The sequence below is a fragment of the Schistocerca serialis genome, chromosome 3, assembly GCF_023864345.2.
Source record: "Schistocerca serialis cubense isolate TAMUIC-IGC-003099 chromosome 3, iqSchSeri2.2, whole genome shotgun sequence".
NCBI lineage: Eukaryota > Metazoa > Arthropoda > Insecta > Orthoptera > Acrididae > Schistocerca > Schistocerca serialis.
Window position 1 is genome coordinate 447,057,655 of NC_064640.1, and position 18,582 is coordinate 447,076,236.

At 41.8% G+C, this 18,582-nt stretch overlaps 1 protein-coding gene across 1 annotated transcript in view; it reads left to right on the top strand.

The window, feature by feature from the left end:
* The window catches only part of LOC126470344 (uncharacterized), a 913,419-nt gene that overhangs the window by 741,011 nt on the left and 153,826 nt on the right, over positions 1 to 18,582 (top strand). Inside the window, exons 15-17 of the mRNA XM_050098134.1 lie at positions 3,193 to 3,540; positions 15,130 to 15,300; positions 15,386 to 15,541. Coding sequence (XP_049954091.1) covers positions 3,193 to 3,540; positions 15,130 to 15,300; positions 15,386 to 15,541 — 675 coding nt within the window. The remainder of the gene's footprint in view (positions 1 to 3,192; positions 3,541 to 15,129; positions 15,301 to 15,385; positions 15,542 to 18,582) is intronic.

The following is an 18,582-nucleotide window of genomic DNA, read 5'->3' on the forward strand; positions in this document are numbered from 1 at the left end:
TATGAAGAACGCTTTTTCCAAGCATTCTTTTATAGAAAATCTGCTATCAAGACATTGCTTTTGTTCAGTTACTTTATTGGTGACTGAACGTTTCTAAAACTGAAGACACTTGCCCGTGCTCTGCACTGCAGTCGAACTCTGGCAACGTCGTTCTCTGTTCATTGGCTGACTGTGTTTTGTGACATCAGATGCGCAGAACGAACCTAAACTCGGCCGCCGTTGTAAATGACGGGCACTTTAATGTTGGCAGTGGTTGGACATAAAACATTAGTGGGCCAAAGTTGAAATTCCTGCCAGTCCAGAAATAGGGAGCCTTTGTTCATCTCTTTGTGGGCAGACTGTACTGGCTGCTGTATCAGCTGTCAGCTGCTGTGTTTTGCATGTCTACAGAAGTAAAAACTGAGAATGGAGCATAACAAAGTCTTACAGAATTCATGAAATCGAAATTGATAGTTTCTTCATGTTGCGTAACGGTGCTTCTTGCTACTAGTTCCCTATCAGTTCTCAAGTAGGCAATTTGAAATTAAAAAGAGCAGCAGTAAAACTTACATTGTAGTAAAAAAAAAGAAGAAATTTTGATCATTTATTAGTATATATATATATATATATATATATATATATATATATATATATATATATATATATATATATATATATATATATATATATATATAAAAAAAACACTGGTTCCCATCATAGCACTGAAGTTAAGCACTTTCGCGCTGGGTCACCGTCCGGGTCTGCAAAGTACTGTTCGCAAGCGATGTTCACTCAGCCCTCGTGAGGCCAGTTGAGAGGTGAGTTGATTGAGAAGTAGTGGCACTGGTTAAAAAACCTGTCAATGGCTGGGAGGGAGGTGTGCTAACCACATGCCTCTCCATATCCACTTCGGTGATATCTCAGGGCTGAGGATGACACGATGGCTGGTCAGTACCGTTGTGCCTTCAAGGCCTGTTTGGATGGCTTTTTTTCTTTTTTAACATATGTAACTCTATAAAGTGTAAGTACACACACATAGCTTAGAATCAGTCTCATTATATTCCTAATACGTGCATAATTCACTATTATTGTCGCTACTGTCTGATTCAGCATATCAATAAATATTTCGTCCACTACTAGTTCAACAACATTGTTGTGCCTTCCAGTAATCATCTTCTAGTTGTTGGGTTTTTTTTCACAATGCCCTTGTCAGTCATCAGCAGTTACTACCAGAAGGGAATCATTGGCAGTCTTAAACAGATATTTATTGGAAATGCCCCACGAAATGTTGTACTCTCCAAACAACCTTTTCACTTTTGCCCAAGCCAGTTCCATGACACTTAAATCGCAATTATAGGGTAGCAAGTGGATGCTCATGTGGCCTTTCTCTTCAGTCATTTCATATGCCACATATTACTTTTAGCAGCTCTATATTCTTGAATTGAAGAGAACAGATGTTGCTTCACCATGCTTACATTGCAGGTGACACCCTTCTCGTGCAGCCATTGCAACATCATCACTTGGCTTCATAATTGTGTTTGTCTGGTGGTTTGTTATGGCATGGAGAATTGTCCATCACAGTGACAGCCTGTGTTGGAAGATTTGGGAGAATCATATTTACAGTGCAGGCACAATTAATTGAGAAAAATAATTATGACAGTCATTTCTATAAAGAGGTAATAAAAAAAATTACAAGTGATGGGACTTGAACCCATTATCTTCAACATACTAACAAAATGACTTGAACCACTGTACTGCAATGATTTTCTTTTCTTTCTGCACCCCCCCCCCCCCTTACACACACACACACACACACACACACACACACACACACACACACACACACACACACACACACACTCACACTCACACTCACACTCACACTCACACTCTCTCTCTCTCTCTCTCTCTCTCTCTCTCTCTCGTCATTCATTTTGTTGATTATATGCAAACAGGGGTCCATCAGGGTAAATGATCTCAGGATGTGATGTAATACTGGGATCTGAACCTGCACAACCACCTCTGTGGTTTTAAAACTTGGATCCCACCCCTGGGGACCTCTCCTTCTAGGGAACGGTAAATAATTGCTAGGTGTGGGAAAATACCTGGGAAGCCAACCTAGACAATGCCACATGTGATTTTAAAAAGTTGTTTCTCCTAGAAAGCTTAACAGCACCAGGAGTCCATACAGTAAATGATACTGCTTTTATGCAAACAAATGAAATGATCACTTTAAAGAAATTCAGACAAAGGGGAGGCAGTTTCCAATCACTAGTGAACTGAAAAGTTTGAATTGAAATTTACCATTTTTTGCCATGAATGTCTGGTTATTTGCAGGATTATCTTTGCAAAAATTCTGAATTATTCTCACAGAGCTGAAGCTTGCTGCTTTCTACATCATTATTTGTTTTACCACCTAAGAGAATGTGGGGAGCAACTCTTTATTTTAGCTCTCCTGTTTGCAACATTGAGCGACATTATTATTTCCTAGCATAACTTCATAAAGTAGTAACCATCACCTTTTTATGAGGAGTGGAAAGAGTATCTGGTACTGCCCATGAATGTCAAGGAACCATTTCAATATTCATCAAGAGATGTATAAATTTGCGATGCTTCATGACATGACATGACATGACATGACATGACATGATGTGACACATCACAGCATGTTGCAACAAGCACTTTGCAGTGACTAGATACACAGGATTCTGTACTAGGTCACTGAGGTTGGCAGCAGCTATACACAAAACATGAGCAGGCCATAGTCGACCAACTTCTACAGACTTCTGCCAATTTATAAATAGAGAGATCTTGTTCATCACTTTGTATGAACAGTCTATACTTATGTTGACAAATGCACCTGTAAGACTATGTCACTGGCATAATAAAATTGCTACTGGTTTGCCTTGATTCCATATTTATTGTGATTGTATGTTCTACCTTGAATGTCATATCTGCTAAGTCCTGTGGCAGCTTCTGTGAGAGCATTTTTTTAGTCTCGGGTTTGAGATGTCATTTTGATTTGTAGTGGCAGGTGGAGCCATGTAAATGTGGTCCTTTGATTCAGTTTCCAGTTTATTGTAAGTGCCATAATATCACCTACGTTTTGCTTTACCATTACCCTATTACTTCAGCTACTTATATATTTTATTAATTTTGTTTAAGAAGCTGAGTACTAAGTAATATGTACTATGAAACTGTTTTCTGTTTCAGGGGCGTAAAAGTGAATCTGGATCAGATAGCCTGAGTACAACACAGAGACCTATCAGCCGAATGTTTGGTAGCTCACTCTTAGTGAAGTCAGGGTCTTTCTCTGGAGTTGGTTCTAGATCAGCAGTTGGTTCAACAGAACGCAATACTGCAAGTGATCCATCTACCTTAGCGCATGCAGGAAATTCCACTAGTGCTAGTGGAACAGAGGATGACTCCCGGCTACAGCTGCCAGTTTTTAGGTTGGGTCCTCTGACACTGCCAGCTGACAGTGATATTGACCGCGGTAGTGTGCAGGGTACTGAGGAGCAGCTCAGTTCCTTTTCTGAGCAAGCATGGGATAATTATCAGGTGAATTTAATTTCTGTACTTCCTAGATTTTAACTAAAAAATTATAATTATAGTTTAACTGAAGAGAGAGCAGCATTTGTTCGGGGGCAAATAGCCTTTCCTGGAAGAGTGCCAAAACTTCTGCACAGTATGTCTGAGAAACAGTTTCTCATCTAGCAGTGCAGTGCAGCTTGGGGCAGCTTAGATGGATACCATTAGTGTGCATTTCTTCCGTTTGTTTAGTAGTTACCAATCACATATTCCAAAGCATTTAGTGGAAAATAATTACTCTCATCTCTGTCCACTGTGTTACCACTAATTTAAAAATGTGTGCTGTGAAAAGGACAGTATAATTTCATGAAACAGACTGTAGGTGACCCTTCTGATGTAGTGCGGCAGAAAGAGTAAGGACTTGTCTGCTCGCTCTTCGGTTTGCACATTGATGCTGTCAATAATGTTTATCTACTTAAAAGTTTTCAACTTCACTATCCAGTTCTGTAAGAAACTGCCAACATTACACAAGATAAATAATGTTAAAAATACTTAAATTCATTAAATTTTCATTATCCCTCTATGGATATGTAGGTCTCCTATTAGGAATCATTGATGTAACAATAATTCATACACATTTATAGATAATGTGTGGAATGCATAGACTTCCACAACTTAGAAACATTATTACTGCATTAAAGTTTTTAGTATATACAAATGAATAGAGAAATAGTTAACATCTTGTGATACGTTTTTGAGTTCTGCTTTGCTGCTTGTAGAATGCTGAGAGGTAGCATCCCCACCTCCTTCTCCACTTATTATACAGCAGATTGACCTGTTGTTTAACAGTTTTGTGTGTTACAGTTCGAAATTGCAATGATATACACTATGTGATCAAAAGTATCCGGACACCCCCAAAAATATACGTTTTTAATGTTAGGTGCATTGTGCTGCCACCTACTGCCAGGTACTTCTTATTAGCGACCTCAGTAGTCATTAGACATTGTGAGAGAGCAGAATGGGGCACTCCTCAAAACTCGTGGATCTCGAATGTGGTCAGGTGATTGGCTGTCACTTGTGTCATATGACTGTACATGATTTTTCCACACTCCTAAACATCCCTGGGTCACTGTTTCTGATGTGATAGGGAAGTGCAAATGTGAAGGGACATGTACAGCACAAAAGTGTACAAGCCGACCTCTTCTGTTGTCTGACAGAGACCGCCGACAGTTGAAGAGGCTTGTAATGTGCAATAGGCAGACATTTATCCAGACCATCACACAGGAATTCCAAACTGCATCAGGATCCACTGCAAGTACTATGACAGGCAGCAGGTGAGAAAACTTGGATTTCATGGTTGAGCAGCTGCTCAAAAGCTCAAAAGCCACGCGTCATGCCAATAAATGTGAAACGACGCCTCACTTGGTGTAAGGATTGTAAACATTGAACGATCACACAGTGGAAAAATGTTGTGTGGAGCGATAAATCATGGTATACAATGTGGCGATCTGATGGCAGGGTGTGGGTATGACAAATGCCCGGTGTACATGATCTGCCAGTGTGTGTAGCGCCAACAGTAAAATTCAGAGGCAGTTGTGTTATGGCGTGGTCATGTTTTTCATGGAAGGGGCTTGCACCCCTTGATGTTTTACATGGCACTATCACAGCACAGGCCTACATTGATGTTTTAAGCACCTTCTTGGTTCCAATTGTTGAAGAGCAGTTTGGGGACAACAACTGCATCTTTCAACACAATCGAGCACCTGTTCATAATGCACGGCCTGTGGCGGAGTGGTAACACAACAATAACATCTCTGCAATGGACTGGCCTGCACAGAGCCCTGACCTGAATGCTATGGAATGCCTCTGGGTGTTTTGGAATGCCGGCTCTGTGCCAAGCCTCACCGACTGACATCGATACCTCTCCTCAGTGCAGCACTCCGTGAAGAATGGGCTGCCATTCCCCAAGAAAGCTTCCAGCAACCGATTAAACATATGCCTGCAAGAGCAGAAGCTGTCATCAAGGCTAAGGTGGGCCAACACCATATTGAATTCCAGCATTATCAATGAAGGATGCCACGAACTTGTAAGTCATTTTCAGCCAGGTGTCCAGATGCTTTTGATCACATAGTGTAGGAAGAGTGCATATATATCATGTTATTAATCTGAGTGCTTATAGTGATTTGTACTGATGACATTTATTGAGTCAAGTATATTATGTTCTGCAGATTGAGGTAGAAATGTGAAGCCTATCTAGCATTTATACAAATGGAAATAAAGTCTAAAATTCTGTACTGAATGTTAGATGTTGACTGTTGACAGAATTAATGCAGCTTATCCGCTTAATACAAAATCCTGAGTATACTCAGGCGATTTATGAATAGTCCTATGAAAAAATAAAGCCTCTCTCATATCCATTTCAGCACTGATAGTCAATTGTTCAACCACAAGAGCACATCCAGTCCTACCTTTGTAGCGAGACTCATGTTTTAGTAGAGGTGTTTGCTGATAGGTACAATCTTTACTGTTTGAAGCTATGGATACTTGACAACAAAACACAAGCCTGTGTCCTGTATTATTTTTGGACACTGCTTCCAGAAACAATAGCTATAATGATCTCGAGTTTTCTGATGAATTTAACATCTCAGAAAGTGAAAAAGAATGTGGCGATACTTCATTGGAGACTGAAATTTATGACAGTTTGTCAGTTGACTGACAGCTGCTCACCTGTGGTATGAGATAAATATATCCACTGGCCTCCACCCAGCTCCTCCAAGATGTCTGCTAACAGGAAACCATTGTTAAGTGATTGGTTCAACTTCATATCAACACAGAAACTAAAAATAATTTTGAGTTTCAGTATATTTTAGTCAAAGTCCAGAGCATTAGTGTCCTTTGATTTTATTAATGGTGTTCTCCAAACATTTGTAACTTCCTGTTTTGAGCCTTATATATCTGTTTGTAATATCATTCATTATAGGGCATCTTTCACAAATAAAATAAAAAAATAAAATTTTTGGAACATAATTTGAAAAAAAAAAAAATTAATATCTTAAGGGGTTAAGCAAGCCTGTGTCACTTCTATCCATAGATGCCAATATAGAATGAAGTGCCTCTGTGCCATTATAAAGACCTGGGATACTCTTGACATGCCTAATTACTTTTTGTTGCTTATTATGATCGATAAGCATTTGGAGGAGCTGCCATATGTTGTTTCCTTAGGTCCAATAATCAAAATATGGGGGAAAAGCACACATTGGAACAGAAAAGTGGAAAAGAATAAGCTGAAATCAAATTGAAGAGAGACATGAAAAGTACATGACAGATTTTGGTAGTAAATGTGAGGCTTTAGAGCTGAAATTAAAATTGTTGGTTAACTGGTTGACAAAGGATTTTTTGGTGTATTTTTGGGTACCGATCTTAGGTAAAGTACTTACAATGTTCAATCACATACAGTTTTGACCCAAACTAAAAATTTCTGAGAGATATGCAAAATCTTGCCATTTATCATTATAACAACAGCCATATTGTTTTTTGAAGGTTTGCTGCGAAAACTGGTAAAAACAATATTTTGTTGTGTAGTCCATAATGCAACTACCTACATACTTCAGTAATGTAGCATCGAGGCCTATATGTTCACATTATATATCATTTGTCATGCAAACTTCAGTGCTGGATAATAATTCTGCTGGTGTCTGCTTTCTCCTGACCATTTCTGCTTTGTCATATATGGCAAACTTGCAGCAAAACCAACAGTGGACAACTACAGACTTTAAATGTGTTCTGCATGCTTTGGTGTAAGGGCAACAATTAGGACAAGTCATGTTCATGTTGTGAGGAAGCTTTATGCATGTGTTCTGAGCATAGACTCAAATTAAAAGTGATGACTATTTCTCTTGTTAACATAACATATGAGAACACAACTTTAAAATCAAAAAGGAAATCTGTTTTTTAGAAATTAAATCTTCATTGCATCCCCTGCCTCAGGCTTTGAAATTCCTGTACCTCTGCCGCTTGATGGTCTTGATGATGTGCTTCCACTATTAGGAAATGGGGTATATGACACTTGTATCAAGATTATGAAGACAAGGTCTCCACAAACCTTAATTCTTTTCACAATCTGAACTGAATGATTTGACCACAAACCTGTCACTCCTACAAGATGCTGCACAGCTGTGAGCTTCTAGACTGCAAGAAAAGAACTTGTTAGCCCCCTGGATCATCTTTCTATTTTTCCAGAGATAGAGAAAAAGATGTCCTTTCATTCTTTTGTCATGTTGATGACCTTAACAATCCGTTATTCCAGGTTTGATGCAAAAGTTTTGAATTCAGCACAAAGCAAGAGATTGGTGACCTTTCATTAATTCTTCGAGAAGCAGGTTAAAGTGGGCCTCCTACACTACAAAAACAAATGTGCTTCAATGTCTTTGGGATATTTAATACATTTAAAAGAGAAATTTGATTCTTTAGTCTTTATTGTGGACAAGCTTGATTACACATCATACAAGTAGTCCATTTGTGAGGATTTAAAAGAATTCTCTCTGATCCCCAATAAATTGGCTATACCATGTATCCCTGCGTCCTATGCAAATGGGACCATCTGCGAAAAAGACAAGCACTGGTGTGAGAAAATCTGGCCAGTTAATACAGGAGTTGGAGGGAGAAACATACTGTTCAATTCTTTGGAGGACCCAAAAGAACTTCCCCTTTCAATTTGCATAAAATTTGGTATTATTAAACAATTTACTACAAAAAGATGGTAACACTTTCAAGTGCATGGCAAATAAGTTAAGGGAGCCATCAGAAGACAGGATGAAACAAGAAATTTTTTGTCAGCTCTGACAACATTTGAAGATAAAATGAATGAAATTCAATGATGATCTTAGGTGTCCTTTAAACAAAGTGTCAACAAGTTGTTTGGCAACTGTAGAGACTGCATTTATGACAATATAGTAAGAAAATGATGGATACCTTCAAAGAGTGGATGCCTCTGTGAGCCTGAACTCCATGCTGCGCTTTCTAACTCCCATATCAGCTATTTTCTGGAAAATGTAGGTGCTGTGAGTGAGAGACAAGGAAAAATGTTCAATCAAGAAATTATAGAAATGGAACAGGGGTACCAGGGTCAATGGGATGTCAGCATGATAGCTGAGTATTGATGGATGCAGCATGGGGAATGCCCTCAGGCAGTGCAAAGAAGAAAACAGTGGACATTTGAGGAGGAAAAAGAAGAGACATTAAGGTTTATGCAATTGTATTAGTGTTGAAGAACATAATACATCATTACAATGTTAGCAGTAGACGTACTTTATATTGCCATGTTTACAAAATTGTTAAGGCTTTCGTGGCCACTTGTTGACAAACTGCCTATTGGCTTCTGTCTCGGGTTCTTCGGCTGATGTTCATCTAATGATTTTTCTGACGTTTCGCCAGCACGAGTGGCTAGCATTGTCAAAGCTTCACCCTCCATTGCCAGTGGTGAACTGGAGCCGAGATCGCGGGCGCAGACTATATGTACCTGGCGCACCAACGTCCGAGGGCTTCTCCGTGGTCATTTCCGGTGCGGTTCTCCTCTTGCTACCTGCGACGGTCGTTCGCTGCAGTACGGGAAGCCAGGATCCGTTGACCTTAAGGCTTTCCTCTTTCTTGTTCAAACTGTTCGCGTGTTTTTGTATTTCTACAGCTTCTCTGAACAAGCGCGTGTGATAGTGCTTCTCTACAGCCAGAACGTCCGTGTCGGCGAATTTTATTACGTGGTCGGTCTCATTCAGTGCGTGCTCTGCCACGGCTGATTTCTCCACCTGCCCCAACCTGCAATGTCGCTTATGCTCTTTGATCCTGATGTTGATGGATCGTCCAGTCATTCTGACATAAACTTTTCCGCATGTGCATGGTATACGGTATATTCCCGACATTGCAAGTGGGTCTCTTTTCTCCTTCGCCGATCTAAGACACTCTTTGATCTTCCTTGTCGGTTTGAAAATCGCCTTTATGCCATGTTTGCGCAATATACGGCCGATTCTGTCCGTCACTCTGGGAATGTATGGCAGAAAGGCCGTACCCGATATTTCTTTTCCTGGTTCCTTACTTCGCCGAGTGTTTGGCTGTGTTGCACTTTTAATATAATTTTTGGAGTACGAATTGCTCCTCAGGACAGTTTCCAGGTGTTGTATTTCTCTTTTGAGTTGTTGCGGCTCACATATTCGTCCTGCTCTCATTACGAGCGTACTAATCATGCCTCTTTTCTGGCTCGGGTGGTGGTTTGACAGTTCGTGCAGGTATCGGTCCGTGTGTGTCGGTTTTCGATACACGCTGTGTCCCAGGTTTTCGCCGTCCCTTGTGACCAGCACATCCAGAGATGGCAGTTTCTTGTCCTTTTCTACTTCCATAGTAAATGTTATGTTGGCATGGAGGCTGTTCAAGTGTCTTAGGAAATCACCGAGCTGTTCTTCACCATGGCTCCACACCACGAAAGTATCATCGACGTACCTGTACCACACCTTAGGTTTGCAAGTCACCGAGTCCAGTGTCTGTGCTTTGAGTTGTTCCATGAAGAAGTTGGCCACCACTGGACTGAGAGGACTACCCATGGCGATGCCTTCCAGCTGTTCGTAGATATCTCCATGCCACGTGAAATAGCTTGTGGTGAGACATGCATGGAAGAGCTTTCTGATGTCCTGCGGGAAAATGGAACCGATGTGCTCCAGAGCGTCACTGAGTGGCACTTTCGTAAATAACGAAACAAGATCAAAGCTGACCAAGATGTCGTTTGGTGCAAGTTTCAGTTTCTTTAGCTTCTCAATGAAATGTCTTGAGTCCTTAATGTATGTGTCGGTCTTCCCCATGCGTGGCTGGAGCAGAGAGGCCAAGTGTTTTGCCAGTTTTTATGTCGGTGATCCAGGAGCGCTAACGATCGGTCTCAGTGGGACGTTGTTCTTATGGATCTTGGGTAATCCATACAGCCGAGGTGGTAGGGCTTCTGTGTTGCGCAGGTTTCTCTGTTTGTCCGCCGGCAGAGAAGACTCCTTGATTAATCGATTTGTATTCCGTGTGATACGCTGCGTCGGATCTGCGCTCAGTTTTCGGTACGTCGTCGGATCTAATAGGTCTCGGATCTTTTGCTCATAATCTTCGGTCTTCATTACGACGGTCGCATTCCCCTTATCGGCAGGCAGTACCAATATACTCTTGTCGGCGTTCAGATTCTTAATGGCTTGTACCTCTTCTTTCTTCAGGTTGCAAGCTGGTGGTCTTGCTCGGCGCAGTATCCTGGCTGTTTCCGTGTGTATTTCCTCTGCCCTTTCACAAGGAAGGGTCCGAATGGCTGCTTCGGTGTTGGCAATGATACCCACCATAGGTATAGTTCTCGGGATGATAGCGAAATTCCCTCCTTTTTGAAGAACAGACACTTCCTCTTCGGTCAATTGTCGTTCAGTGACGTTGACCACTGTGTGTGACATGTCGGGAATGCATCACTCACAGGAGCATGCAGAACAAACTCGAGCGCTGCACCGAGCGACAGAAGAAAAAGTTTGAAAGATGCAGGAAGCAGACCGACAAGGCGATTCCCGACATGTCACACACAGTGGTCAACCTCACTGAACGACAATTGCCGAAGAGGAAGTGTCTGTTCTTCAAAAAGGAGGGAATTTCGCTATCATCCCGAGAACTATACCTATGGAGGATATCATTGCCAACACCGAAGCAGCCATTCGGACCCTTCCTTGTGAAAGGGCAGAGGAAATACGCACGGAAACAGCCAGGATACTACGCCGAGCAAGACCACCAGCTTGCAACCTGAAGAAAGAAGAGGTACAAGCCATTAAGTATCTGAACGCCGACAAGAGTATATTGGTACTGCCTGCCGATAAGGGGAATGCGACCGTCGTAATGAAGACCGAAGATTATGAGCAAAAGATCCGAGACCTATTAGATCCGACGACGTACCGAAAACTGAGCGCAGATCCGACGCAGCGTATCACACGGAGTACGAATCGATTAATCAAGGAGTCTTCTCTGCCGGCGGACATACAGAGAAACTTGGGCAACACAGAAACTCTACCACCTCGGCTGTATGGATTACCCAAGATCCATAAGAACAACGTCCCACTGAGACCGATCGTTAGCACTCCTGGATCACCGACATATAAACTGGCAAAACGCTTGGCCTCTCTGCTCCAGCCACACGTGGGGAAGACTGACACATACATTAAGGACTCAGGACATTTCATTGAGAAGCTGAAGAAACTGAAACTTGCACCAAACGACATCTTGGTCAGCTTTGATGTTGTTTCGTTATTTACGAAAGTGCCACTCAGTGATGCTCTGGAGCACATCGGTTCCATTTTCCCGCAGGGCATCAGAAAGCTCTTCCATGCATGTCTCACCACAAGCTATTTCACGCGGGATGGAGATATCTATGAACAGCTGGAAGGCGTCGCCGTGGGTAGTCCTCTCAGTCCAGTGGTGGCCAACTTCTTCATGGAACAAATTGAAGCACAGGCGCTGGACTCGGCGACTTGCAAACCTAAGGTGTGGTACAGGTACGTTGATGATACTTTTGTGGTGTGGAGCCATGGTGAAGAACAGCTCGGTGATTTCCTAAGACACTTGAACAGCCTCCATGCTAACATAACATTTACCATGGAAGTAGAAAAGGACAAGAAACTGCCATTTCTAGATGTGTTGGTCACAAGGGACGGCGAAAACCTGGGACACAGCGTGTATCGAAAACCGACACACACGGACCAATACGTGCACAAACTGTCAAACCACCACCCGAGCCAGAAAAGAGGCATGATTAGTACGCTCGTAATGAGAGCAGGATGAATATGTGAGCCGCAACACCTCAAAAGAGAAATGCAACACCTGGAAACTGTCCTGAGGAGCAATTGGTACTCCAAAAATTATATTAGAAGTGTAAGAGAGCCAAACACTCGGCGAAGTAAGGAACCAGGAAAAGAAAAGTCGGGTACGGCCTTACTGCCATACATTCCCAGAGTGATGGACAGAATCGGCCGTATATTGCACAAACATGGCATAAAGACGATTTTCAAACCGACAAGGAAGATCAAAGAGTGTCTTAGATCGGCGAAGGAGAAAAGAGACCCACTTGCAATGTCGGGAATATACCGTATACCATGCACATGCGGAAAAGTTTATGTCAGAATGACTGGACGATCCATCAACACCAGGATCAAAGAGCATAAGCGACATTGCAGGTTGGGGCAGGTGGAGAAATCGGCCGTGGCAGAGCACGCACTGAATGAGACCGACATCATAATAAAATTCGCTAACACAGAAGTTCTGGCTGTAGAGAAGCACTATCACACGCGCTTGTTCAGAGAAGCTGTAGAAATACAAAAACACGCGAACAGTTTGAACAAGAAAGAGGAAAGCCTTAAGGTCAACAGATCCTGGCTTCCCGTACTGCAGCGAACGACCGTCGCAGGTAGCAAGAGGAGAACCGCACCGGAAATGACCGCGGAGAAGCCCTCGGACGTTGGCGCGCCAGGAACATGTAGTCTGCGCCCGGGAGCTCGGCTCCAGTTCACCACTGGCAATGGAGGGTGAAGCTTTGACAATGCCAGCCGCTAGTGCTGGTGAAACGTCAGAAAAATCATTAGATGAACGTCGGCCGAAGAACCCGAGACAGAAGCCAATAGGCAGTTTGTCATTGCCATGTTTGTTGGAAATGTATGTGTTCTGTAAGAATTTTCTGGATTTTCCTCATTACATTATTTAAACAGATTGTCTTTATAAGACAGACAGAAAACCTTAGCATTTCTGAACTTACCGTATCAAAAAACATTAGGCTGTCCTACAGTGATTACAATTTTGTCTTGAAGTATAAATTGGTAGTCCTGTGTCATTAATCGTGTTTGAGGAACTGTTTAAAATAAGAACAAAAGAACAAGAACTGTGCAGTAACCAATATAAACAACTGTAAGTATAGCTAAAGTCAAATGAAAAAAGATGTAGAAACATGAAAAGTTCACAGTTGGATAAAAATGATTATAATGTGTAAGATATGGTAATATGGCCTCCAGAAGAATGGGCTTCAGCATCATGAAAAGTGATTTTCATTTGAAGCTGGTACAAATAAATTTAATAGGAGAAATAAAGTAACAGACAGGAAAAAAGTGATAGCTCATGGAATCCAAATATGAAAGATCCATTGATTTAGAACAGACTCGAATCTAATATTTTTGGAACTCTTGAAGTTGAATGCACTTTTTGTGGAAACATGAATAATTTGTTTAGTGGTTAGAATTTTGAAGGTTAAATAATTGTTGATCCGATGGAAAATAAGCTATTGGCTATGTAACCAGATGGGTGCTGGAAGAGATGCTTAGCAGTGAATATACCATATGTGTGATCTCAATAAATATGACTGGTTGATAGTGGTGATATGGAGGTGTCTGGTGCTGCTTTCAAAAGCCAGTAAAGTAATAAGTCATGCTGGATATAAAATAGAAGTTTGAAGGCAAGTGGTTCTAGGTAATTGTTAGTGACAAAAGAAAGTTTTGCTAAAAGGACTTGAAGTACTTAAAATGGGATGCTCCCAGTAATACAATATAGGTATTAGATTTGGGAGCTGGTAGAAAGTAGGTGCAACAGATTTTACAGTAAAAGGAAAATATTAGTTTAATTAGTACATCATAATTGTTGGAAGCATTTGTGGATATGTGGGACTTGGCCTCGTATGGTGACAGCATTTTTTTTTTATAAACAATGATTATTTATAGGATATGAAACAATTTAAACATGTGCTTACCATGTTAAGAAAACAATGTGATAAGAGTTTTTGACAACTGCAGTGGGCACAGTAATGAGTGGATTGTTTTGGATTTATGTATTTAATAATTTTATTTCATGGGAATTATTTTTAAGTCTTTGGGAGAGATATTACAGAGCAAAGAAAACAAATATTGAATGGGAAGAACTTTGTGAGGTTTAAAGTATGAGTTTGTAATAGTATGGTGGATACTGTACATTTACAGCCAGTGTAGCCCTTCAGTACTGATTTCAGTATTCAGCTTAATTACCTCTGTGTTTATGACAGTGACTATTTTGTTTAAGAAATAAATTCTGTTCTGTGAATGTGCTTAGGCAACATTAATTGCTAGGAAAACATATTTTATTTAAGTTTATAGATTTTTGTCGGGTTCACAAAATAGCTTAAGACCTTAGCTTTTAGTAAGTAACAGCAACCTCACATAGCATGTCAAAGTTGTTGGATCTGAGGACTGATAAGATATGATGATGTAAATACTTTAGGATTAAAGGGGACCACTCACCAAAGAACAGAAGTATTGTTGGGTTGTTCATAGGCACAAAAAAAACCTAGGTTAACTCAATGTGTCTGCTTTTCAGTGAGTGGTCTCCTTCAGTCCTAAAGTATTTACATTCTACAAGAACTTTCTTAAAATATGTTATGATGGTCAGATGTGACACATTTTTTATTTAATGTAAAGGTACACTTCATTGTCTGATAACAGACTTTATTATTTCAAAATGCCTCTTACAGTTGACAGGGGCAAAGAATTTTACTTGCTGTTTCTTCTTTAGTTTAATTTGTTGAATAATTTTTGAAGTAGGTTGATAATTTTATTGCAGGAAAAGTATTTGAGTGAGCCGTATAGTGAAGAACCTGCTGACCCAGAAACAGCACGACGTTTGTTAGAATTTGGAGATGATTATCGCAATTTCTTAGACAGTCAGTCAGACTGCAGCTTGAGCAGAAGTGCCAGTAATGGTACTTCATCTCTGAGACATCGTAGGCCTCCTGTAAGTTCCTCAAATGTGTCCAGAGAAAAGTAATTAAGTGGGTGCTGGACAATGCAGTTACGTAGTAATCATTTGTTTGTTACAGGGACCCGCTGGTGACAGCTCTGTGTTTGACAGTGATTCAGACTTAGAGGACTTCAATCATGCTATTTACCTTTCTCAGGCTCAGTTAGAATACGTTGAAATGGTTATCAGTGAACATATGAGCAAGCATGCAGATTTGGTTCTTGCCCCTAGTTTGGTAAATATTCAATTTTTTTATTCAATTTCATTGTTCTGTAATAATTTTTTTATGTCTGTTTCCTGAAGGCAGAGTACAAGGGGATGCGCTGTGATGCTAAAAGCAGCCATAATGTCTGTGTCATGTGATTGTTATGCACATGTATGTACCAGTTATGCCTCACTGTAAGACCAGTGTAAAAATCATTTGCTGTTGACAAACAGTTGGTCAAAAGTATGCATTGCTGGTGACAACATTTCACTAAATAAACAAAAGTAAATGTAATTATACAGAGGTCAATGCAAGGAATAAATTTTTTTTATAATAAGTAGATACTGCTTATCATTCAAGTAATTAGTGTTTACCAGTTTAGCAAAGAAGATAGATAAAATCAACACAAATGTAACAGATAATGTTGTACAGGTTTACAACATACATTTAAATGTAGGTGAATAATACTAGTAAAATTCTTCTTTTATTTAAGACCTTCATTCATGCCAATACATGCTGACCAAGATCGTCGTCCAAATTTGATATGTTATTGACCAGCTATACTCATGACTTACCTGTTACATTATTTTCAATATCTTTGTATATTAACTTCACTTTTTGTAGCATATGTCTTAAGATGTAAATGATTACAGCTATGTGGGAAACAAGGAACATTTTTCTTTGAGCTGATCCAGGAATTTTTATCAGCCCTTTTTCTAAATTTCTTTCTTGTGCCAACTCCTCAAAAAGAAGGACACAAAACATATGTTTATGATAGCTTGTTGAAAATATAGAAATTTATGCACTGTAAATCTGGATTAACTATGTGATACTTTGAAAGGTGCTGACAGTGAGAATACCACCAACTTGAAAATTTTATACTAAATGTGTTTGATCATCTAGCAAGAGTTAGTTACATAAATTTCTTGTTTCAGAGACGTTAATTACCATTGCTAGTATTCCAGTCCATAAATACTGAATTTTTTTCTCCTTGACATTGCCCACTTCCTTCTCCTCAACAACCAGTTTCCTTTCCAGGTTGTTTTATTTAAAGTACTTTATGAAGATATTTAACATTCCCAAACACTATCTACCTCAAACAATACAGTTTAGAATGCAACTGACTATTACGTGGAATGCTCACTTGAATTAATTCCCAGGTTAAAATGTACTGTACCAGATGGGTCATGTGGGATGTATGTAGAATGGAAGTCATAAAATGCAAGAAACGTCTGGTTATTATAGCAATTAAGAGTTACAAAAGATCCTCCAGGAAGAACATTCCATATGCCAGTCACATGGGTGCCCAGAAGTTGAATTATGTTAAAAAAAGAACAGTGGTGCTTCAGGGTGACTGTGAAATAATAGAGAGAGACTGAGCCATGGACATACAGCATAAAGTGGTCTGCCCCGTAAGATGACTGATACTCATAAGAGGACATTTAAGAACACTTTGACATCTGCCATGTAGGAGATCTAGAACACGGAAGAACAATATTCAGAATTGTCTCCCTGTAGGTGGACACAGGAATCAGTCACATGGCCCCCTCCCATGTTTCTGCATTGGTTAGTCAAAGTGTGCTGGATTATGCAGTGTGTCGGTACAACTCTTTGCTGCCTTCAGGCTTTGATCTGTCAGTTCAGTGCAAACATTTGTAGCACGTGTAGCTGGCTGGAAAGACTGGGTACTGAATATAAAATTTTAGTGATTTAGGAAGACAATAATTTTTGTGGCGGTGTTCGTAGCGACAAGCAATTCGCTGTAGAAACGGCTTACGAAGTCACCGCCACACTTTTAATAGCGGGCCGATCGGTCCGCTGGAACAGTGAACAGAAAGATGAAAGCCCAAACACTCAGATTAAATAAAAGTCGGTACTTATCTTTATTAACGAAGATACAGAAACAAGGTCGTGAACGCCGTGTCTACAGAATCTGTCTAGTTCGAGTCGGAGCGGCTAGGTCAGCGTCGGCTGACGACAAACAACAACTCTGCTGCGATGAACACACAACAGACTAGCAAGTACACAATTCGGTGGCGAGTACACAACTGAGCGGCGAATACAGAACTGTCCTAGCGCTCGCGACTCCAGCGCTTAAGAAGCCAGAAGCCAGCAGTGGCGCGCGCAGACTTGTGGCAATTTCCCGTATCGCTGGCGCTGCTTATGCGGACGGCATCCGGACTTTGATGCTGCCAACCTTTTGGCAGCGGGCTCGGTTGGCATTACTGGCTAGGATATAACACTCCTCCCCCCCAAATCGCCGCACCGTCGTTGAATAATGACGTGGCGAGCGTCGACGGCGGGGGAGGGGTCTGGCCGCAGGCGTAGCAGAAGAGACCGGGGCGGAGACTGTTGTCGGTGGCAGTCCCCGGTCCGCACCCCAGCATTGGCCATGCGGGGCCTCGGGAAACACCGACTGAAAACCGAGGTCAGGGTGCACGCCTGTGACCACGGGCGCAGCTTCTGGTACTGGACGCGACGGGGCGTCGGGACCCACGAAGAGAGGCAGCGTCTCCTGACGCTGCGTCGACGGCTGCTGAGTGGGCGCCGGACAAGGCGCTGCGGTGTCAGACTCCTTGGGAGTGCCCAAGGAAAGCGGCTGCAGGACAGGCTGCACAGCCACCGCTTGGGAAGGCGGCCCGGCTGAGGGGTCGACGTCCATCAGCTCCGAAGGCGGTGGCGACTGAAGAGGGACCGCAGGCGCCGGAGCGACCACCTGGGGCGCTCCCGGAGGAAGCTGCGCGGGAGGCATCAACGGGACGGGCTGTCGGCGTGGTAGCGGCGACGACTGCTGCTGCTGCCCTGGGGGCGGCAGCGAAGTCGGAAGGCGCGGCTGGAACCCGCCGCGGACCAAATCTGTGGACAAAGAACGAGCGGCAGAATCCGGGCGGCCAGTGCGGCGCAACTGGTTCTGATGCCTCCTGTGCACCCCAGTAGCACCTTGAACAGTATAAAAACCGCGACCCTGGACACGTATCACGGTACCACGTTCCCAACGACGGTGACCGTGATAAACTCTGAAAAAAACGGCGTCATTGCGCTGAAAACGCGTGCGATGCTCAGAAGCGGCG